The sequence below is a fragment of the Ambystoma mexicanum genome, chromosome 4q (assembly GCF_040938575.1).
Source record: "Ambystoma mexicanum isolate Mex_15411 chromosome 4q, UKY_AmexF1_1, whole genome shotgun sequence".
In the NCBI taxonomy this organism is placed as follows: domain Eukaryota; kingdom Metazoa; phylum Chordata; class Amphibia; order Caudata; family Ambystomatidae; genus Ambystoma; species Ambystoma mexicanum.
Genome location: NC_090928.1, coordinates 533,269,167 through 533,294,392, shown reverse-complemented (window position 1 = coordinate 533,294,392; position 25,226 = coordinate 533,269,167). Strand labels below are relative to the sequence as shown.

At 44.7% G+C, this 25,226-nt stretch overlaps 1 protein-coding gene across 2 annotated transcripts in view; it reads right to left on the bottom strand.

Annotated features, from left to right (window-relative positions):
• The window catches only part of ARFGEF3 (ARFGEF family member 3), a 1,236,769-nt gene that overhangs the window by 946,325 nt on the left and 265,218 nt on the right, over nt 1–25,226 (bottom strand). For both annotated transcript variants that reach the window (XM_069608078.1, XM_069608079.1), the window contains exon 3: nt 2,290–2,371. In XM_069608078.1, coding sequence (XP_069464179.1) covers nt 2,290–2,371 — 82 coding nt within the window. The remainder of the gene's footprint in view (nt 1–2,289; nt 2,372–25,226) is intronic.

The window sequence follows — 25,226 nt, the reverse complement described above, 5'->3', positions numbered from 1 at the left end:
AGTGCTCCTGAACCCGAGCATATGCGGTCACCATGTCGCCCAGCTGTGGTGACAATCTTAGTGGGTGCCTTGCTGCTGTGCCCTCCTGTGCCCCAAGCCTCGCTGCAGTGGAATGAAAGTAAGTTCATCTCTTTGAGTGTTTTTGTTAGGATATCATACCAGCCTGTATAATGAAAAGCACATTGTATCAGTAACGTATTTCACAACTGCATTACTACAGCAATAGCAACATTTATGGGAAGCACCCAATGGTGACAACACTCTAAAAAGACACCCAGACATTTTAGGAGTTATTACTTTGGGCCTTACGGCAGTCATATTCTCTGCGATTATGGCACGAGCTAGAGCCTTCCTCAACGATGCACCATTTTGACTAGGCCATACCTTGACATGTGTAGCAAGACAGTCCATATTTGTGAAGAAGGCTTCCCTGGATAACAGGGTTGAGTAGCTTCACCATTGGGCTCCAAATCAAGATTCTTTTGTTTTTGGACAACTTTATTTAAAATGTTATCAAAAGACATATATCATTCCAAAACAATAGATATGATAAACAATAAAACTTCAAATAAAACAGAATAGTATTACATATGTCAATACAAATAGAACAGGATCAATAAGCAACATCATTAAAAAAAAACACAAAACACACTAACACACAAGAAAAACATAACAAATGCTATAACAAATTACCCACTCTAAAGTCAATTAAAAAAACAAACCAGAGCCTATTAGCACTTATCTCACGCATAGAGCTCATTAAAAGCATGCCATTGCTCCTTATAAAATTCTTCTCCATTTAAAGTATAATACTTAATCTTTTCAAACATTGAAAGCAACTGCACCTGCAATAACCATTCATCAATACATGGCTTTTTCCTTGTTTTCCACAAATGGCAAATCACGATTCTGAAGTGATCGCATTACACTCCCTATATTTTTGAAGTTGGCAGTAAAGTGTTTTTTATGGAGTAGAACATGATTTCCATTCCCAATTAAGGTATTATTTTAGACATGTAAAAGTGTTGTTTAATTCTAGACAAATATCTTTTTTTAATCCAAACTTCCTTGCACCGAGTAATTCATGCTAAGATAAAGATGCATTTTTACCTCTTCAGATCAGGCAGTAATAATTGAACGGCTCCCTCCATTGGCATTGCTCAGCTGGTACCAATGATCGAAAGTATCCGTTGAGCTGCTTGAGCAGCAGTAAGGAGTGTCAGGAAGCGTCTCAGACTCCCCCGAGGATGCACAGCCCAACAGTTTGCAGTGCTTCCTTGGATGCACTGCAAGGGCTAACTTAAGTCTTTGAGCAAAAGCCTGGTCGTTTTCATAAGGAAGCTGTTCAGATGACTGGCTACAAAAGCCTGCTCCCACACATACCTTTTTGCATTGCAATGTCCTTGGTCCTGCCGAGGATCATCTTTCTCCTGCTTTACCCAGACTACACCTCTGCCCTCTTCCAGCAGTGTTACCAGTCAGTCAGGCCCTCGTCGCAAGCATGCAATCTAGCAGGGAGTCCCAGAACATGCGGGTGGGGGGCTCTGTTACTAATTACTCTGCCGCCATCCCCGCCCCACTGGTTGTCAATGTGCAGCAGTGGTAGAGACACTGTTCATCTTTATTCCACACCATACACACACTCAAGGGTAGAGGCCCGCTCCTTTCCTGCCCTGGACGCTCATGGCGCCCTTGCCTTCCCAAAGCACCTGGTTATCTCCTGGGGAGTGTTAGGAAGGCGAGAGGATTTGTGTCAACTCTCGTCAGTTCCTGGGCATTATTAGCGAGTTGAAGGCTACAGAGGGCAGACTCCATGTTTTCCCATTTCCGTATCAGCTCCATTATCAAACAAGGCCTGCTTTGAAAAGTGGGGGGACATATGATTGACGCAAGCATACATTCCTTGAACAATAGCAGCATCAACACAACACATCTGCTTGGCCAAGAGCCTGTGGCAGCCTAGGGCCACATTTCACTAGTGAAGCATGATTTGTCATGATCTGTGGTTTAGGAAATAGAATAATAAAGTGACTGCTTCGAATGACAACAAATGGCAAAAGATTAATTGACAAGGCAGTTTGTGTGTCTTCTGGACAACAAGTTATTATTATGTTTTTAATATTCAAGAAAAAACCTGCAAAGGTATCATGGACTGAAACAAATTATTAAGAACCTAACGCAAATGCAAGGGAAACTGGCAAGAACAGGATTTAAAACAAAATGGTTTCAGGCTAGAATGACAGCCGCATTCACCACTCAATAAATTACATCAAAATCAATCGTGCTTACCTGCATCCCTGCCAAAGCGTGCTGGGCCAGCTTCACACTCTTTGACTCCAGTGCCAGCTGCAGGGGGAGGAGGCACTTCTCTCTGAATGGGGGACAGAAACACAAACATGTAAGAACCAGAGGCACAGGCTTTATTTCTACTCCTCGTCAAACACAATCCCATGGATGGGTCGCCAGCTTTAATTCAGATCCCTTCATGGAGCTGAATGAAGATGAATTCAAGAACACGCCAAGAGAACAAAAGGGGAAGCCTGTCTCCCAGTGCATTGCAAGAATACAATCCCAAGTACGATTCAAACTCAGGGCTCTTTATTAACTACAACTGTGGAAAGGAATAGTCGGTGCACTGCTACAGTCCATTTTGGTTTTATCCATCTGGCAAGTAGAGGCCAAAGCGACTAGTACAGAGGTCTGTACATAAACTAAACGTCACAGGTTACAATCCCTATGTGGCAACATTTGACGGAGAAAAAATAGTATTGCTGAGTTGAGTTATATCTATTTACTATCGAAAAGGGATTCCCCTCTGCATGAAAGTCCATTAGAAAGCATCCACCCACATGCTAAAAAACATCTCTCCGTCTCCCTTCTCTATCCCTGGTTAGGCCGTGCTCCTATCCTCCCCAGGGTTTCTCAGATCAGGACCAAACCCTGCTGTAACGAGGGCCAGGAGCTGCAAGCTTACAAAAGAGCTAGCATAAGACACTTGTCAGTGGGTGATTTTGAGGTTACTGAGAATGAAAAGGCTGGGATTGGAATGCAGCCCGGGTGGTTGTGTGAGCTGCTTGGAGGGAGGGGAGACATGATGTGCTTGCCTGGTGAACTGTGTGTTTGACTAGTCACCACACATTCTCCACGAAATAATCACACTGCTACTTTATAAACATACCTCAATGTTGACACAGTGAAGGACTACGATGGTCTTGTAATGTAATACCCTGTTGTACTGTTACTGCCACATTTTACTGTTGGTAAGCAAATAATACACTGCTACAGCTATTACTGCTACTTTGTACCCCATGTTCACAATGGTGATGTGTTGAAAGGCAGAGCTCTCCACTGCAACCTAATGAATAGGGTTCCTAAGGACACACCAGTGAACATCCCAACGGCTCCCCTAAGTGCATCCTCATTTGGCAGAGCACACAATGCACTATCTTCACTGGTACTCGCAATATTGACATGGCGGAACGGGGAGCCTGCAATTTACCTCCAACTGCATTAAATCCCCAAGCACAATTCTTGCATTGATGGGAAAGGTGAGAATACAGCCACAACAAGCCCGAGAAAGCCAACGGTGAGGGCTGCACTCCCTTAATTTAGCTCAATCTGCTAGACGACATATGTCAAATGTTCATCATGCATTTTTCATATGTGCTACACAAAAAGGAATGACTGCATCAAGCGTTTTTTCAAGAACCAAAGTGTATTTTTCTTAAACAAAGTATTTTAGGCCATTGCCAGTGTGCCAATGCATTTCGGACTGTGTAGTCTTTCTTCAGGGCAAAATAGACAACTGCGTACAGTACATGGAAGATAATCAAGGGGAGGAGATTTACACCGAAGGTAAACCTGAGCGCACATTTGTACCCAGATATCTGTCCCCTCCATTAAGATTTTTCCGAACATGGAGCGATCTCAAACAACTAAGGTTTAATAAAGCTAAATATTCCAATCTGAATAGAGGTAGAGCATTTTTAACTTCAACCAATCTAATGGTCCCTGTCTTCCATTTGCTACCGAAGATACACAAGAGACTAGTGACCCCCCCCCCCAACTCCCCTTCACCCACAGGGAGACCAATTGTGGCAGCCACGGGCGAGTTACTTCAACCAATGGGAACATAGAATATTTTCACCAACCGTTGATTCAGAACACCCCCATGTAAGTGAAGGACACCACTCGCTTCTTGCAGATCCTCGAAACCACCACTCTCCCAGATGAGGACATTCTACTTATTTTTGATGTCAGTAACATTTAAATGAGCATTCCGCATTATTTTGGACAGCAGGCTGTGGAATGGATATTGCCAAGACCACAATATAATGATTCTGCTCGTGCTTATTTCACAAACCTCACATTTCAAGCACAAAACAATATTATCTCCACACATCTGGCACCTCGATGGCAGTCATGAAGGCCCGGCATATGCAAATTGCTTCATGCATCGATTTGAAACAGCACACAAACTATAGCATCCCATCTGGTGCAATTAACTAAATAAATTGGTAAAATACATTGACAAAGAAACACAACATCAATCAAATTCGATTCCAAATAGTAGACATAGTTACCAAACGAAACAGGCATGAAAATCACACCATCCGGCTGGACCAGAGGGAAACCTATTGAATAGATTGCCTTGATGCTATGACCCCAAGAGGTATGAACGAAGAAATAAACTACATGTGCTATTTGTAATACTTAACCCCTCCTTGGGTGTGCTTGACATTGCATCATACATTTTATACACCCTGCCCCCCACTTGAAATGACACAGTTTTTCTGTTTATGAAACTGCGGACTATCTACTGATCACTTGTGGTCACAACTTAAAAATCCATTGGACTGAATAGCTCATAGTATGTACCACTATGTCTGGATAGATTACCTATTTCCATGTATTGTCTAATTGTAATTCCTGTATATGTTCTTATTTGTATTCTGCCTTGGATGAGTATTGCACTAGTGTATTCTTCTTATTCATTTTCTGTTCCAGTAATTGCATTGCATTGTTTGCGCACTCTATACAATTTTATTTATTTATTTTTTCACTATGCTTTATGCCAACTTTTTAATACACTCCCTAACATGAATCGCTATTCTGCCACTGAGCGTGGACTCCATCCCTTCACACCTTGTTTCTAGGCTACATCGCGCTCTGAAACACCTGTGTACGAGCGCAATACAAATAAAATATCATATCATATATCCATGCCAACCTTAATTGCCATTCCTAATATGGCCGCCATTCCACCAATGTGAGAGGAGTACTGACATTTTCTCCATAGTGTTTGCCAACCTTCTTTTGCCATTCCTAATATGGCCGCCAGCCCGTTGTCCATGCTTGCAGGGCCCGCGGGACGTGAGGCACACGTGACGTCACTGCCTACTCATATGTGTGACGTCATGTCGACTAGCAACGGCAATCGTAGAAGGATCAATAAATAACTCGGCAGACACGCTCTCTGTGTCTTTCTCCACCTTATGCACGCTATACATGCAACATTAAGGTAAGACCTCTTCAATGAGCCTGCACAATCCTATCAAATTATTATTGCCCATGCTTACTTTATTGTGATTTGGAAACCTTATATATCCCTCTAGGTGGAAAAGAATTCGACCTCTAGAAGGACGATCACATTAATCCAGGTAACTCCATGTACTGATCAACTGCTACACACTGGATCTTGTCAAGCTTAGGTATCCCTAATTTCCGCCTCATTTAATTCAGATTTTTAAAAACGCTTCACAGCCAGGTAAACTCTACCTTTCTCTTGTCATGGAGAGACATTTTCTTTAATTTCATCATTCGATATCGCATTTCCTAATATGTTATTGCTTTGTTTTGTTTCTCTCACCCCATGATTTGGATACTGTGTGTGCATTTACTATTATTTTAACATGATTTAGTATTAACTTTAGGTTTGAGATAAGTTATTGGCTGTCACTATTGGTTAATATACCCATTTGAATTACCATCTATCTTTACATAAATGGTGCCCCCCTACTCTCCTTTGGTACTGTCATGATGCCTAGCCAGACCGGGCCCAGCAACCCCAGAGGCAGACATCATGTTCCCGAGGGAGGTCCCAGCGGCCCCAGGTAGGGGCCCTTTGGACTCAGTTGGACAACAGTCCAGGCGCCATAGGCGCCAGGCTCATAAAGGATGACTTTGTGTTAAGAAGTGCTTGGTGTGAACTTACCTGATGCAGACCGTGCTGCAACATCCAGGCCACCTAGAGGCATGAATGGGACTATTTTACCTATGGGACTACTTTACCACACGGGTGTGGCCAGAGGAAGAATACATACCTGGAACTACTTTGAAGGCTATTTAAGCCACGCCCAAGCAGCAACTCACGCTTCGCGTTGTTCTGCACCTAGCAGCTGGACGCTCACCGTGTCTGCTCCTGCATCCGGACTCCAGCCACGCCCAACAGCATCCTGGAACACCTGTAAAGGGAGAAGAGAGGAGAACAGGAGAAAGAAGAGACATTACCTGCTTAATCCGCATTCCAGAGTCATCTCGCCGACGATCCTAAAGGGAAGACATTCATTTTTAAAAGCACATCGCATAGCTCGCTGCAGCGCAGCATTCCACTCACCTTTACTAGGCGCCTTCTTGCCCATCAGCGACCATCTGGATCTTCTGCCGCATTTCAGCGCCTAAAGGAGAAAAAGACAAGAACAAAGGTGAGCTAGGGAAGAGAATAAGAAAGGCTTAATTCCCACCATAAGACTTACCTGTTGGGTCAATCCCTCTTCACTTCGGGTCGGCGCCGTTTCTTCGGCATTTCCGAACCCCGGCCCCTAAGGGGAAAAAGACATTAGCATTAGTGAGCGAATGCAAGGACATTAGCGGAACGCTCATCAAAGACTTACCTGATATTTACTGGGACATCTCTTCTCACTTCGGGTCGGCGCCGTATCTTCGGCATTTCCGAACCCCGGCCCCTAAGGGGAAAAAGACACAAGCATTAGTGCATTAATGCAAGAACACTAGAGGAACCACTCATCAAAAACTCACCAGAAGTTTCCTTCAACGGTTCCATTCCCTAACTCGGAATCTTCATTCAGCACCTGAAATAGAGAAAACAGACAATGGTTATTTAAAGCTTGAACTTGCAACAGAATTCTTACGATACCTTACCGGAAAAGTCAAGCGAACTTCAACTCTCACCAATCCGAGATCCAGTGAAGTAACTGGATAACAACGCGCCCCTGCATCAGAAGCAGGATGGAGAGCTCGTCCTTTCAGACCCTAAGGTGAGACTTCACGGGGAATCGCAAAAGGGTTTCGTGGAGGGTGAGAAGGGGAGTGGGAGGCCTACGCATTATCCCGCAGATTGTTAATACTCCCTTTTCACACACAGAAGGATATTTCTACGAGCCAGACAAGCCAGATTTGGGGGTCCGGTCCATTCCATCTTCCGAGTCCTGCGCATCACCCTAGAAGAGGCCACAGCAATCCAAACCAGGCCAGCGCCTCTGTGGGAGTCAGGTGAGCGTTACAGGTACTTTCCTAAGCTACATTGACAACATCTTTGTAATTTGGCATGGAACACCCGAAACCTTACATGACTTTCTGACATTCATCAATGCCATTGACTCATGTATCCAATTCACAGCAGAGATGGGGACCCATACTTCAATTTTTTTGGATGTCAAAGTAATAGTTACCAACAACATTTCTACCACACTCTACACAAACGAAACTGATAGGAACAATCTGTTACACCGCATGAGCTTCCATCCACCAAACACACTGAGGAATCTACCATACGGGCAACTATTGAGAGTTAAAAGGATTGAGAGCGATCCCGAACAGTGCAGAGTCCAGTTTGATAAACTCTTCAACAAGTTCCAAGACAGAGTATCCTATTCAAGATCTTGAGGCAGCCTTTGGACAAGACATTAACAAATCTAGGGTATCACTGCTACAAACTAAGTCTAAGAAGACTGCCCCACCACCGGTTTGTGTATACAAATTCTCATTGCAAAGCCAAAAGATCAAGAAAAACATAAATAAACATTGGGACATCTTGAGGAACGTTGAGAGAACCAAGCATTTGCATACCAGAGAAGTGAGAATCGAAGGGACATGTTAATTTGAACTAGAGATTGCAAAACAACTACCACTCATACTAAAAGGAAGAGCACTTACCCGTCTTTAAGTTGTGGCAATTGTAACAGTGTCACCAAAGGCCCTTATGTATTTCACCCACAGACACAGGAGAGGATCATGCTGAAAGACTTTGCAACTTACGTAACTGAGAAAGTCATTTACTGTATTAGGTGCCCTTGCGGCTTCTACTATGTGGGAGAAACAACAAGAAAAGTAAGGGTCCGGTGGAATTAGCATAAATCATGCATATGCACAGGAAACAAACTCATCGGTGGCTAGACACTTTAATGAGCATGGACATTCGACTGCCCAGATGAAGTCCCACGTTCTACAGGTCCTCAATGCTAAAGACTTTTCCGAGGTGACATCGACAGGAGAACAGCACAGAAGGAAGCATTTTGGGTACACAGATTGGACTCTGATTCCTAATGGCATGAATGAGGAACTAAACCTGCAATGTTTTTCATAAATGGATCATTGGAAGGCGATTTTGGGTATAAACACACTCAAGAACTGTGTGACATGGACACCAGTGTTTGCAATGTAGGATTTGCATGATTGTCTGGATTTTGGAACAAGTACGCATAACAGACAATAGGAATTAAGAAGGTCAAGAGTGGTAGGAACCACATGCTTATTCAGAATATACAAATATGTTTGTCAGCCAGGAATGTCATCATTTTGCCTCTTCCTTTCATCACTCTTATTATCTGCTCCACTGTCTATTTCCATTATTCAATGTCAATAGTCAAACTGGTGCTGGACACATTATTGGGTACTTGGAATTCCATACTTTGATGAGGATGAAGGATCTTGACACACACTAACACGTCTATATATTTTTTATGAGTATGTCGTTTATGGTTTCTTTTCTCATGAGGTCTCCGTTTTAATACAGGAAATGTATTCGCAATGCAGCACAGATTGGAGGTTAGAGTGCACACACCTCTGTGCTACTTGTAGTGGTGTTATGTGACCATGTGCTAGGGAATGAGGTAACTCTGCTGCACCATAATACACGGGTAGTTTACCACGTGAGTGTCAGTGCACGCTGGTAGCCCGAACAAAGAACATCTTGTGTGTGTCCTCTGGGGGGGGGGTGGAGTAGATGTTCACAGGCCCATGCCAGTGCCAACAGCATGCTAACAATGGCAACAAGGGTTTAGCCTAAGAAGAAGAAAGGGGCTCGGGAGAAGGAGGGGCTATTCTGGCATATCGTGCAATAGATTCTGTGGATGAATGCTCTCTCATACGCTCGCCAAGCACTGACATCGTGGTAAGGCACACCTCATTTGCACGTGACCCAAAGGTTGCGGCTCTCATTCAGAGTGCTTGTGCGCCTCCTGGGGAATTTTTCAAAGTGCCCAGCAGGCGCATATGAAAACTACCATCATTAAGAGACAGAGAGCTTTACGTGTGCAGCTAGATGGAAGTTTGACTTCTGACACCACAGAATAAAGGCATTTAGCCTGCCTTACAAAGACAGTGGGGCCAAGATCAGAGTGGGAGACCAGTCCAGAAAGCATCGCATAACACGTGGGTTGGATTCCTTTTGCTGACTTATCCAGACAAGGGGAGAATGATCAGTAACTAGGATGAACTTTCTTCCCAAGAGGTAATATTTGAGGTAAAGGATGAGCCATTTGATAGCTAATGCTTTCAATCCTAACACTGAATAATTCTTCTCTGTGGGAAATAACTTGCAACCGGCGAATAATATAGGGTGTTCTAAGCTGTCATGTATTTAGGACAATACCGGCCACAGTCCACTCAGAGAGGTGTAAGTCTGAAGTATAAACTCTTTTGAGAAGTCTGCCAATTAAAATATGGGATTCTGACATACATTTTGTTTCAAACTATTAACAGACTTCATCCTCATCAGTCCAACATATCTTTTGAGGTTCAGCAATTTTTAGCTTGTCAGTCAGTTGGGATGTTTTTTCTGAAAAATTAGGGCCAAAACTGTGATAGTATCCAATTAGACCCAAAAATGCTCTAAGGTCTTGCTTGGTCTTGGGTGTTGGCGCATTTAAAACAGCTTTTACTTTCTCTTGCTGTTGCTGTATACTACCATTTGCTACAAAAAATCCTGTATATTTTACAGCCGATTGAGCTAGCTTACATTTTCTAGCGTTAGCAGTAAGCCTGGATTTTCGTAGGGCTCTCATAATGGTGTAGCGATGACGAAGATGGTCTTCCCTTGTTTGGCTAGAAATAATAATATCATCAATATAAGCCACGTAGAAATCAGAATAGGGCTGTAAAATCCCATCCATTAGTCTTTAGAAAGTCAGTGGTGTACAGTGTAAGCCAAAGGGCAGGAACTTTTAATTGGAAAAGTCCTATCAGTGTTGAAAGGGCTATTTTTTCTTTGTCTGGGTCATGTAAGGGAACATGCCAAATTCCCCTAGCTAAATCCAATGTGGACAAGAAAACGGCATTCCTCAATTTGTCTAGCAGGTCATTTATATGAGGCAAGGGATATGTATCAAAGGCTGAGATAGTGTTAACTTGCCTAAAATATATGCATAATCTCCAAATCTGGTCTGGTTTGGTCACCAAGACAATGGGAGGTGACCAAGGGCTTGAAGAAGGCTTGATAACATTAGCCCCGAGAATACTTTCCACTTTGTCAATAGTTATCTTTTTCCTTGCATCTTGGAGTCTATAAGCTTTTTAAGTGAACTACCTTCCCCGGTGGTGTTCGTATATAATAGTAAATTCTGTGTACCCTCTCTAGTGTCTCGCAAAATACATCAGGTAATGCAGAAACAAGATTGTTCAAATTTTCTTTGATCATTGGGGAGTTCTTGGGGTATTAGTTCCACATTATCAATTCCTTGGGGTAACAAACAAGAAAATATAGGAGTGTGGGATGACTCGAATTTCCTTAGAAGGTTGAGATACTTTGTAGTTGCATGCTCCCATCTGTTCCAACACCTCATAAGGCCCGTGCCACTTCGAGATTAATTTATTCTCTGAAGTTGGCAAGAGAACCAGAACTTTTTCACCCACTGAAAAAGTTCTTTAATTTACTTTTTTATCATATGAAAGCTTCTGTTGATATTGAGCTTTCTCCATGTGGTTATGGACTGAAGACCTGACTAGGTTCATATGTTCTCGTAACTCATTTGACATCCCTTGGCTATTTGCCATACAATAGCTCAAAGGGTGAAAATCAGGTAGATGCTCGGGGGGTTTTTCGCACAGCAAATAAAGCCCAGAGAATCATGCGCTCCCAATCTTTCCCACCTTCATCAACTAGTTTTCTTAGAATGGTTTTCAGGGTCTTATTAAATCATTCTACCAATCCATCTGTTTGAGGACGATAAACTGATGTTCTGAACATAGTGATATGAAGTAACTCTTTAACTTCTCCCATGAGCTTACTCATAAAATTATTTTCTTGATCTGTTTGAATTTCTTTTGGAAACCCGACCCCGGAAAAAAATGGTAGCAGCTGTTTTAATGTTTGCTGGGTCGTACTTCTTCTCATGGGGAAGGCCTCAGGATACCTAGTAGCATAGTCAACAATTAATAAGACAAACTTATTGCCCAGTTTAGAGGTTTCAAGTGGTCCAATGATGTCCATCCTGATTCGGGAAAATTAGACCTCTATTATAGGTAGTGGGTTTAAATGGGCAGGTGGAGGAATAATTGTACTGGTCTTTCAACATATCTCACATTTTTGCACAAAGTCTTTAATGTCAGCATATATTTCTGGCCAATAAAACTTTCCACTGATATGGGCTTGGGTTTTAACTTGTCCTATATGTCCCCCTATTAAATGTGAGTGGACAATTTTCAGAACTTTCTTCCAATGGGTTTTTGGTATTACCATGTGGGTTTTACATGTTCCTTCCCCTGAAGTTTCCCTTCGGTATAACAGTCCCTGATTTAAAAAGAAGGGACTTCCTTTAGCATTAACTTCAGTCTCCGGGATTGCTTGTAAGAAAGCCTCTGCTAATAATGAATCGTTTGTCTGAGCAAAAGCCAAGTCTGGAATGACAGTTGGTTCGTCATCATGGCTAGTCTTAAGGTTAGGTCTCTCATCCGCCTCTCCAAATCTAGATTTCCTCTCTCCATCACCTTCCTTTCTGTCCCTTCTTTTAAGTGGGGGAGTAAAGCCCTTTCAGGAATCCCTTGTGCTAGTTTATCCCCATGATGAATGTCAAATGATGTTTCCCCATGATTGTGCAAAAGTACTTCCACATCTCCCCTGAAATCTGAGTCAATAACTCTTGCAAGTACATCTAATAAAAATGTCAAAGCTAAACCAGATTTGGGGGGTGAGCCTGATGTAAAATCGAGGGGTGCGGGGGGTGTATTAGAACTAAGCCAGTTGAAATCATACTCCTTTTGCCTGGAGGGATGGATGCTTCCCTACTACTGCAGATGTCAGTAGTAGGGAAGTAGTAGGTTCTTTTGTAGCAACAGTGGGGGTTGAGGATCGACCACTTAGTTTTTGAAATTTTAAGGCTCCCCAATTTGTTTCAATTGAGTTGCATCCCATTCCTGACACCATATGTAAGGAAGGCATGGTATCAAGTAGTAGACACAGACACAATGGATACATGTTTTGAAAACCTTTATTATGTATTTTGGTTTGGTTGGTAGAATTCCTAACTGGCTCGAACTCTAAAATGGGAGTAGTCTCTACCATTAAACAAATAACAAAATAAGTCCAAGTCAGTCTAGTCAAAATAAAAAGGTCTATACTAAACAAAAACAAACCTTGCCCTCCTTCTCAAAATGACACGTGTTAAGGGAATACAAAAGGAAAAGTGTCTCAAAAGACATGTCAGAATGGCTTAAGTAACAACTCCCTTAGCCCCATTTAGTACCACAGGGTCTTTAGAGTATCTTAAAAAGGATAGGTGGATGGCACAGTTCTATCGGTCTTGCACAGTCTAGCTTACTGGCACAATTCAACAGTTCAGGCTTCGGGCTCAAGCTTCTGGTAGTTCAATCACTTCCTTAGGCTTCCTCCGCTTTGTGATCAATACTTTTGTCCTTTTACTTTCCCACAGTTCACCACAGGCTTCGCTCTACCGGGCTCCAAACTGCCTCTTTTTTCACATTCACTTTTGTCATTCTGTCACAATCCTGCACAGGCTTCCCTCTGCCGTGCTCGAGCCTGTCTATTCACCTTTTCACAAAGTTCATATACTTTATCCTCTTGGCATATTCAGCGTTCACATACTTTGCTTTTCACACATTCAACTTTATTTTGGGAACGCAGTTACTTTCTTGGCTTTGATTCCTGTTGTAATACACTTCAATTTATAAAGTTTCACAGAGACTTTCAAAAGTGGGATTTCGCCTCGCTGGACCACTCTGTTACTTTGAATCCTTTCCTTTTACAATTCAGCAATTGTCCTTTCCATTACTTGTTTTACCGGAACGCGTGCAGCCTTCAACTTTTGAGTTACAGTCACTTTTGCTTATAACACAGATCAGACTTTTGTTGCCTTAGTTAACTCTCCGGTCGTGTTTATTGGTCGCTTTTCATCAACTCTTTCATGCTGCAGTCAAAGCTATTACTAACACCTCCTCCACTTCTCTGCAACCCCACCTTTGACCCAGTAGGGTCGCAGGCTGCTTCCCACCACCTTGAAGGTTTTTGTTTTCTTCTGTTCACTCGGTTTCACTCTTGGAACGCTTACGACTTCCCGAAAGAGTGGAATCCTCACCTGGCTCTCTCTCGTTCTTCGCCACTGCTGATCAGCCCCTTGACCTTCCAACTTCCATAGCATGGATCGCATCAGCCCCGAAAGAGATGTTCCTTCTCGTACCCAGCATTGCGCCGAGTGTGCCTTTTGCACACCACCTTTTATCCTGACAGGGATAAAAGTGTGTGTAGTTAGAATTATGTGTTTATTCGTCACAGACATTAGTAGAGACACACTACTCAGCTGTGCAGCGGCAGAGGCGCTTGAAATTGTCAATTTTGCATACAGAGTGTATGTTGAAGACATTCATGCAATGCTCAAGAGATTCACAGGGTTCTTCAAGAGGCATTGGGAAACTAACAAGCAAACTAGTCAAGCTACACATATGTCAGTCCATTTGCCCAATGGTGTTAAAGCACCACAGGGTACCGTTCCACCTGAGGGAACAAGTCGAGAAAGAACTGGACAACTTGGTGTGATTCAACATCATTAAAACGGTAGAGGGTCCCACCCTGTGTCTGTCCCCTATTGTCGTGGCAAGAATTCCGAAACAGCCAGACTCAGGGTGCATTCGCGTAGAGATGCACCTGCCAAATAAGGCCAATAAGCGCGAGCACCACTTAATCCCACTATTGACGACATTGTGGGAGAACTCCAAGGGGCCAGAGTATTATCCATATTAGACCTGAGGGCTGGCTGCCACCAGGTGGTCACCTACCCCGAGTACATAATGATATAATGACCTTCACAATGCACAAGGGTTTGTATCGGTACAAAAGACTGAACTTTGGCGGCTGATGACACCCCCAAGGTATTTCAGAACATTATTAGTGGGAGTGCTGGCTGACCTAGATGGGGTGCTAAACATAAGCAATGACATTCTGGTATTCGTGGGGTCAGAGGCAGAGCATATGGTGAGGCTGGAGAGAACTCTGGAGAGAAAAAGAGAACTAGGACTCACACTCCACAAAGAAAATTGTGAATTTCTCCTAAGCGGATTGGGCTCTGTGATTTTGTACTTCATGAAGAGGACATGTCACCTGACCCCAGGAAGGTGAAGGACATACAAGATGCGAGAACCCCAAGAAAGTATGGGCGATGTGTGCCGTTTTATCGACATGGTTACTTACTGTGGACATTTTATTCCAAATCTAGCGACACCATTAGAACCACCGAGGATTCAGACAAAAAAAGAATCACTCTGTAGGTGGACTTCACTCGAGCAGGAAGCATTTGAAGGATTCAAGAAAGGGCTCACAGCGGAAGGCACAATGGCTTTCTTCAACCCAGGTTTGGATTCAGAAATTGTGGTGGACGCCAGAACTTTCGGACCCAGTGCGACCCCTGTGGTCAGGTCAGGCCAGTGGCGTTTGAGAGCAAGGCGCACTCTGAGATGGAGCAGCGATACTCCCAGATTGAAAGGGAAGCTCTGGCAGTGCTGTGGGGGTGCTGGCACCTTTGGCTGTACATACTGGGATGCCCGGTCACTGTGATAACCGACCACAAACCACTGTTGCCCATCATGGCGGGATTGTCCTCTAAACTGCCACCCACATCGAACGGTGGATGTTGGCACTGTTAGAGTACGGGGTGAGCCTGGTTTTACCACCCAGAACTGCATAACGCCCCAGACTATCTGTCCCGGTGCCCCTTACGGCCCACAGCAGACGCAAGCCGAGAAGTGAAGGAGGCAGAGGATCATGTGTGCCTTGTGGTGGAGGCCCCCACACTGGTCTCTCTGTCCATATAAGACCTCACCGTTGCCTCAAACAGAGACACCTGATCAAGGAGGTGATGCAGAAGGGTGAGTAGAAGGGTGTCCTGATGGGGCTCAACAAAAGAATCAGGCTTTGGGTCCATGGGAAGGGGCTCTCACTATCTGGTACTCATCGAGCAGTGACCGCGATACCCCAAAGTCGAGTTGGTGGAGTCTACCTCGTTCAACCACATATTACCTGTAATGGAAAAGGTGTTTGCCGCCCATCGGTTCCTCAGATCAATATGTTCGGACAATGGCCCTCTGTTTCAAGGGGAAAGTTTTGCAGAGTTACTGCGAGAATGTGGAATGAGACACTGCAAGATATCTCCGGTGTGACAGAGGGCGAAGGGAAAAGCGGAGCACTTTATGCAGACTCTTGACAAGGTTTTCAGGATCGGCCATGGCCAGGGCCAATGTTTAAAGCGTCCCTCTATCAGTTACTGAGAGAATATCGATCAACCTTGCACAGTTCAATCGGGGTAGCACCGGCGGAGGTGCTATTCAAAAGGTGTCCAAGAGGTCTTGTCCCAGACAGAGAGAGGAGAGCTCCAGGGGAGATCGACGACATGCAGGTGTTTCAAGAAAGAAGAGTCCGGAATGAAAAGGAAAACTTGAGGAGGAACCTCAAACCACACGACATCTCTCTGGGTGATGAGGTGATTGTTAGAAACGGCACCGGGAAGGGAAACTCTCTCTAATCTATGAACCTCATCCCATGGAAGTGATCAAAGTTAAAGGGCCCATGATTAGGGCTACCAACAACAGAGGGACAAAGACCTTAAACTCAAGCTTCTTCAGGAGAGTAAGGGAGGCTGCACCGTCCGAGGAGATGGAAGAGAGCGTGGGTGATGGAAAGAATGAGGAAGAAGGTGGTCAATGGTATCCCCAAGACCCGGTGGATCCCAGACCGCTAGGTGAGGGGCCAACAGGAGAGGGGGGAAAGCAAATGTATCCTCAGCATGTTTGAAGGAGAAATCGACTTGATGACTATGTTCTACATGGCTAGCCTCTGGCTGTGCTCGAGAAGCCGGAGAATTTGAGGGAAGGGGAAAACCCTGTAGACCAAGGTTAATTGTGGTCACCTGTTGTGATCGTCTGGTTGTTGGTTATTGTTATGAAAAAGGAGGAAGGTAGTGGTGTCATGCTACCATGCGCAACAGAGTGAGGTAACTCCCGTACCGTAATAAGCGGGGCTTTCCGGCGAGCGCCAGTGCGCACCCAGAGCCCAAACAAAGAACATGGCGTGTGTGTTCTCTGTGGGGGGGAGGTGGGGTTTATGGGCCCAGGCCTGTGCCAGCAGCTTGCTAACACTACTATACACTGGGCACGGCCCATGTCGCCTAGTCGACATTATATATATCAATATTATGTACCAACGCATCTCTTTTTTACTTGTCAGTCAGATTTGCTACTGTTTCATAAATACCAGAAACACATTACTGTCTCGGCAGAGTGTCAGCTGCACTCACACCCATTACGATATTTGCAACAGGTATGTCACTGTTTGAGCCGTCTTGAGTTGGTTGTGTTACTATATCTTCGGGTAAGCTTAATAGAGCCCCTGGGATTTTGTGTAGAATGCTCACTTTCATGGAACCCCACGCTTACATGCACATACAGCATGTATCACCTTGAGTGATCGCGCCATTTGTGGATTCAGCATTTCTATTACAGCTACGGCATGTCCAATGGTCAATAGTTGCTGTGCGCGCTTCTTTACAAGTCAGATATCCTCAGGAGGATGAATTAGGAGTTTGGTGTGGCCGCCATTTCTGCTGATTAGAGTGCATAACAGCATACTTTCTGTGAGTAAACGCTAATTACGGCACCCTTACGTTAATACACACCTGGCCTAAGCATTAATACTCACATGACCAATTGACATGATTTAAAGTAAAAGATCCATTCTGTCTCTCTCTTGCTAATGCGGGAGTGCAGTGCAGACGAGTTCTCGTGTGCATACATTGGCAGCCACAGAGTTCACAGGTTGATGCTAGCTTTCATTGCTAGTTTCATGATGCAACTTGATGGTTTCTGTTTTAATTACAGCTTAGCTATTGTCAAATGTTTGACAGCATCATGCTCGCCTTGCGGGAAATGCATTAAGTGGTCATGCCCTGGAAAAGTTTGAAAAGCTATGGCACCTAAACAGTGTCTTCTGTATTGTTTGTTTCTTCGGAAAGAGGTTCAACTGTTTGTGTTGTCTACAGCTCTGAACACGCTTATGAACCATAGGAGATTGGTACATTATTAGGTGACCATTGTAATCAGTATGGTAGATTGCCAGGTCAGCGTTTACCTTTTTACTGGTTGTGCGCATGGTTTCACAATCAGTTTTTGGTTATTGCACTGGGAGTGGAGGTTCAGTTTTAAATTGACAAAAGTATTGCCAGTAAGGATAGTGATGATTGTCCTGCTGCAAAGCGCAGCTTCTACCACCTTGGTTATTGACATGGCTAGTCCTTCCATGCCATGACTTGATCAGTATCATTCTGGGAACGGGTCCCAATACAGGGATCTAGAATCCCGGCACAATATTTGTTAATGTGACGGTTGACTGCTAGGTGCATCCCTTGACCATGCTTTTCTTTTCTTTTTTCCACTCTTTTAATTGCCTCCTCTGGCACCATTATCAACAATTGCGCATTGGCATACGTTGATCGCCACCATGACCTTTGATGACTATTGATTTAACGGTTTCCCATTGTCCTTACATTGTGGAAATGTGTAGTGGTGAGTGAGAGGATGTGAGGTCGTGGCTGATGTCAGAAGTGGAGCTCTGGGGCAGCATCTTCTAAGATAAGGGTTCCATTAGAGCCAGTTGACAAAGAGCTTGGGGATAACAGCAGACTGGGTGGTGAGCACCGGTATTCTCTGGTAATCTCTGGAGTCCCTGCTTCTACCTGGACAGAGCGAGTAATAAAGGCTGCACCACCACTTTCTGTGCATGTGTGTGCTATGCCGATGGGGCATATTGCGTTTGTGGAATTGTGCTCTACCGCAATGGGGAAGCCAAAGTGTGCTTGTGTGTGGTGACCTACGGGTTCCTCCACCAGCATGTGTTTTAAGAGTAGCCGGTCAAGGGGGCCGTGCAGTGTTTTATCGTTATTTTACCAGCTGGTTTTATGTTGTTGTTGCCCATGGGGTGCAGTAAGGTCAAGGAATTAAACACATTGCCGAGGGGGGGGGGGCGTTAATGTAATGTCAGGTGTGTGGAGGGAAGTTTCCCACGTTCCAGTTGTGGCATTAAGCAGTGATTGTGTTCGCGTGCAAGCTTGGAGGTTGCACAGTGTGACAACACTGTGGTTAAATTGGTGAATAGAGTATGGTGTGACAACACTACTCTATAGGTTAAGGTGCACAGCATGATTATGAGCTGTGGGCGCAGTTTGATTGCGAGTTGCGGTACTAGTCGTGGTAATACAACTCCCCTTAGATATGTTGTGTGTCTCTGGGGGATAGTTTGTGTGCTACAGTGGTTTTAGCAAACCTATTAGTGCCCCGTGTTTCAGTGACTACTGTGACTGTGGCTCTGCTGCAGCTTCCGGCTCTGAGATCTCAGTAATGGGCTTGGGGTTTAGTGTTTTGCTACAGTGTTGTTACTGTGGACGTGTTTTGGGACACATACTATTTTGGTGATTTCGGTTGTTTGGCAAGACTATCTGTGCGCTGTGTATTTCAGCAGCTGCTGTAGTTGAAGCTTTTCGGCGACTCTCAGGCTTTAGGATCCCTGTGCTGGTCCTAGGTTATTGTAATGTTCGTGAGGACGAATCATTCCTCTTCTACCAATTCCAAGATGGCCGCACCGGTTTATGGCCGCGGCAGCCCTAGCGGCGGTCTAGTTGTTTCCCTGCCTCGAGCCACGCAGGATGCGGAAGTCGATCTCTCTTCGGCATATCAGCCGGGAAGTCCTGGATACCGGTGCGTTGCTACTCTCATAGGAGTACACGGACGCTCAGTGAGTATAGCTAGTTCAGTCTTTACATCTCATTGTTTCCTCCTTCCTTCTATCCGTACCATGTTTTCTTCCTATTTGATGCATCTGTTCATTCTTAGAATCCGGAATACGATCGGATCGAGGGTATCGTATTGGTAACCATTAAGCCACGCCCCCACAGTACGCGGCTAATATCGACTTTATTTCGTGCTCCCCTTGAAGGTAGATTTCTTTCTCTTACACTCATATACTCCGACCCTTGCCATCCGACCTTCTTTGATTCTTAAATTCTTTATATGTTGTTTCCAGAACTTCCCGTTTCATACAAAGGAATAGTTCTTGAACGGACTCGGTTCTCAGGGTTCCTCAACTACTAACTCCCGGTCTAGATGTTTGAATGGTAATTCTGTTTTCCTAATCTCACCATCATTCCTTATTGTGTTGTTTTCTCATCTTTGAATTGAACCTTGTGTTTTCACCCTTATACCTCTCCAGCATTTAACCAACACATAACGTTATAATCGGAACCCGAGGTCCTTCAGTTTCCTCCTGTCTGCCTCACCTTTACCAACGCTCCCCAGCAGCTCTTCATAGGGTTTTCTCCCCCATGAGGGTTTCCCTGGTTTTCCCACGGTCGCCAAGTACTTAACTGGGCTCCGAAGGAGATGCCAGGGGGATTCCTATGTTCTACTGGGATATATCTTTCCATCCTTTCTTGTGAAACCTGGAACTCCTTTGGAGCCACGATTTGGTCATTCATCTATTACCAGGTAGGAGAATCTACGCTTTCTATGTTGCAATGCCTGAAGACTGATGAATTGCCGGAAACGGTTTGTAGTAAACATTACAGATAGCAACGCCCGAAAACAAACTTTGCTCTTTAGTCATTGCAACTGGGAGCCTAGAAGATCCTCATTATGGATTCCCAACAACAACAGCAGATCCAACAGTTTATCGCTGCAGTACAATCCTTGACCACTGAGGTTCAACAACTCCAGCAGGAAAATACTGCCCTAAAACAGAATCAACAACAGGCAGCTCAGCAGATGGCCCAACAATTAGCACAACATACTGCTGCCTCACGGGTTCCTCATTGCTCAGAGGTCCCTCCAGGGCCTCTTCCGGGAGGCCAATTCGATGGGAATCCCCATAAGGTGAAAGAATTCATAGATTCCTGTTACGTTCAGTTTTCTTTTAAGAACGCCTTTTTCCATACTGATCGGGATCGTGTGGGTTACATGGTGTCCCAAATGACTGGACCAGCTTTAGCCTGGGCCACACCCCTAATCACCAGTAATAACCCTATATTAGACTCCCATCCGGCCTTTTGTAATAGTGTTCGTGCAATGTTTGGCCGGCAGGAGATTCGAGTAGCTTCCCAAGAACACTTATTAGATTTAAAACAGGGAAATTCAGACATTCTGGCTTATATAACCAGATTTAAACAAATGGCCAGCGAAACTACTTGGTCCGATGACGCACAGATCACCATCTTTAGAAGAGGACTGTCAGAAGAATTGAAAGATGAAATATCCAGGGTTCCTCGTTCTTCTTCTTTAACTGAGCTTATCGCACTAGTCCTTCAGATTGATTATCGAATGAAGGAACGCACCAGTGAAAAAAGGAAAGGACGGTTGCCCCGTTTTCCTGCTAATCTGCCTGCTACTCCACGGGTTGCATCCACCGAGGAACCCATGCAACTAGGTGCAACAGGCAGAGGACCTCTTTCCTTTGAGGAACGGAGTCGAAGACGATCCCTTGGTTTATGTATGTATTGTGGTTCCAATACCCACACCGTACAGGAGTGTCCAATTGCACCACCAAGGAGATCGGGAAACGCAAACGCCCGACCGTAAGGGGAACCACGGTTCGGGATCCTATGGCTAAACAAGGTTCCTCACAAGTTGTCCATACATCCACTTGTAACAATCCCTCGGATACTACCATGGTGGTTGTAAAGGTATCTCTAACCTTTGGGAAACAGGTCCTACAAGATATCCCGGTCCTTATTGATAGTGGTGCGGCCGGGAATTTTATCGACGATCACTGGGCCTCTTCTCATGGTATCCCACGGTCTTCTAAGATAGAATCCATTCCCGTGGAAAGTGTTGATGGCAGTCCTTTGACATCTGGACCCATTACGGATCATACTGGTCCCCTGCTTATGTCTATCTCTTCTCATCATGAACACATAATTCTAGACATCATCCGAGCAGCACACCATCCTATTATTTTGGGCATACCATGGCTCAGGAAGCATAACCCCTTTATTAATTGGACAGCTGGGTCCTTCTTTTTGGGTTCCGAATTTTGTCTTGGCCACTGCATAAAAGATCAACAAGAGGTTCTGTTGGACACCAGCTCTTCCTCTTCTAAATTTCAGGGAATCACAACTCTCAATCAAATCACAGGTCTTCCCAACATGTACTATCAATATAAAGAAGTCTTTTCTACCTCTGAGTACTCACAGTTACCACCTCATAGACGAGACGATTGTGCCATCGATCTAATACCTGACCAACCTTTACCCTTTGGTCGAATGTACATCCTGTCTCATAACGAAAAAGAGGTGTTACGAGAGTACCTTAGAGTAAATCTTATGAATGGGTTGATCACTGAATCTACTTCACCGGCAGCTGCTTCCCTATTTTTTATATCTAAACGGAACACAACGGAACTTCGCCCTTGCATAGATTTCCGGGGCCTCAATAAAATCACTATACCAGACAAATATCCGATGCCCCTGATACCAGATATTCTGGAAGCAGTCAGGGGGGCAAGATTATACACTAAATTGGATCTCAAGGGAGCATACCATCTGATAAGAATCAAGGCCGGAGATGAATGGAAGACGGCATTCCGGACACCATTTGGTCATTACCAATACCATGTTATGCCGTTCGGGCTCTCTAATGCCCCGGCGATATTTCAACGCTTTATGGACCATCTCTTCGCTGATCTACTCTTACATAATGTAATAGTGTATCTGGACGATATTTTGGTCTTCTCCTATACTCTACAGGACCATGTTAAACATGTGGGAGAGGTTCTTCGTCGTCTACATCAAAATCACCTATTCTGCAAATTAGAGAAATGCTCCTTCCACCAACCACAAGTCACTTACCTGGGTTATGTTCTATCGGCAAAAGGGGTAGCTATGGACCCGGAGAAGGTTTCCGCCGTATTGGATTGGCCTATCCCGACCTCAGGGAAAGACATTCAGCGTTTTATCGGCCTTGCCAATTTTTACCGGCGGTTTATTCTGGGATTCTCAAGCCTGACTAAACCACTGACGAATCTGTTAAAAAAGGGGGTGTCCTTTTCTTGGCCTGAGAGTACAGATCAAGCCTTTAGGAGACTTAAAGATCTGTTCACGTCCGCCCCTGTTCTGCAGACACCTGATCAGAATCGCCAGTTTATCGTGGAGACTGATGCTTCTCAATATGCTTTGGGAGCTGTTCTTCTTCAGTCTGATAATGCCGAACAGGAACATCCGGTGGCATATCTATCTAAGACCTTGGCACCTGCAGAATTAAATTACACGGTATTGGAGAAGGAGCTGTTAGCCATCAAAAGAGCATTCGAAGAGTGGAGACATTTACTACTTGGAGCTAAGTACCCGGTGGAAGTTCGAACGGACCATCACAACCTTCGTATTCTACAGTACGCCCAGACTTGCAATAGTCGTCAGGCCCGGTGGGCTCATTTTTTTCTCCTTTTAGGATCACTTTCTCCTTCATACCTGGGAAGGATAACGTAATCGCTGACGCTTTATCACGTAAAGAACAGCTCCCTAATGATTCCTTTAGTTCTGAACCGATTTTTCCCAAGATGGCGTTAGGGTTACATACCTCCCATGACTTCCTGACACGTCTGAGGGGTCAATCCAAATCAGTTGGAAAACCAGGCATGTCACTAGGGACACTACCCACATTGGTCAAGGAGGATGGATGCTATTTCCGAGGTCATCGGGCCTTCATTCCTACAACCTCCCTCCAGAAGGAGGTATTGGATATGTGTCACAAATCTAAGGTAGCGGGACATCGTGGAATCACCTCCACACAAGAAATGGTTTCTCGCTGGTTCTGGTGGCCGACTCTACGGTAAGACATAAAACGATACATTGGATCCTGTCCGGATTGTCTTCCGAACAAGTCTCCCCGAAGGACTCCAGCAGGACTACTGGTCAAGATGCCCATTCCATCGCGTCCTTGGCAGATAATCTCAACGGATTTCATCGTTGATCTTCCCCCCTCAAAGGGGTGTTCGGCAATAATGGTGGTGATCGACTCCTTTACAAAGATGGCTCACTTCATACCTCTTGCCGGGATTCCTACAGCGGCCGTTATGGCCCGTATCTTTACCAATAACATCTTTACGTTACATGGCCTACCAGATACAATCATATCTGATCGTGGAACACAATATACCTCCCTCTACTGGAAGCACATCTGTCAACATCTCGGGATTTCCCGTGCCCTCAGTTCCGGTTACCACCCTCAATCCAATGGGCAGACGGAACGGCTCAACCAAACTCTAGAGGGATATCTAAGAAATTACATTTCGGCAGCTCAGGATAACTGGAAAGATCTACTTCCATTGGCAGAGTATGCTTACAATAACTCCTATCACTCCACCATTCGCACTTCTCCTTTTTTCTGCTCCTACGGATTCAGTCCCTCAGCATTTCCGATACTAAAAAGATCGGAACACAAATTTCCTGATGTAGACCATTTAATGAATCAAATCAGACAAGGCCACAAGAGGGCTAAAGATACCCTAGTGCAAACCCAGGATAGAATGAAGAAATTTGCTGATCGTTCTCGTTCTCCTGCACCTATCATCAAATCAGGAGACAGGGTATGGTTGTCTTCACGGTTTCTCCCCAGACGCCTGGTACCGTCCAAACTGTCTCCAAGATACTTTGGTCCTTTCCGGGTGGATAAACCCATTGGCAGTGCTGCCTTTAGACTTATTCTTCCCAAAACCTGGTCCCGAATTCACCCTGTTTTCCATGTTTCTCAATTGAAACCGGACAATCGAAATTCATTTCACCCAACGATAACGACTCGTCCTCCCCCTATTTTGGCCTCATCTGGTCCTGAGTTTGAGGTGAAGGGAATTTGTGATTCCCGTATGCATCGGGGACATTTACAATATTTGATCGATTGGAAGGGTTATTCCCCTTCAGATCGTACCTGGGAGCCGGAAGACGCTGTACATGCTCCTCGTCTCGTAAAACTATTTCACGCCAAACATCCTGACAAGCCGGGGGGAGAAGGACCTAAGAAGGGGCATACTGTAATGTTCGTGAGGACGAATCATTCCTCTTCTACCTATTCCAAGATGGCCGCACCGGTTTATGGCCGCGGCAGCCCTAGCGGCGGTCTAGTTGTTTCCCTGCCTCGAGCCACGCAGGATGCGGAAGTCGATCTCTCTTCGGCATATCAGCCGGGAAGTCCTGGATACCGGTGCGTTGCTACTCTCATAGGAGTACACGGACGCTCAGTGAGTATAGCTAGTTCAGTCTTTACATCTCATTGTTTCCTCCTTCCTTCTATCCGTACCATGTTTTCTTCCTATTTGATGCATCTGTTCATTCTTAGAATCCGGAATACGATCGGATCGAGGGTATCGTATTGGTAACCATTAAGCCACGCCCCCACAGTACGCGGCTAATATCGACTTTATTTCGTGCTCCCCTTGAAGGTAGATTTCTTTC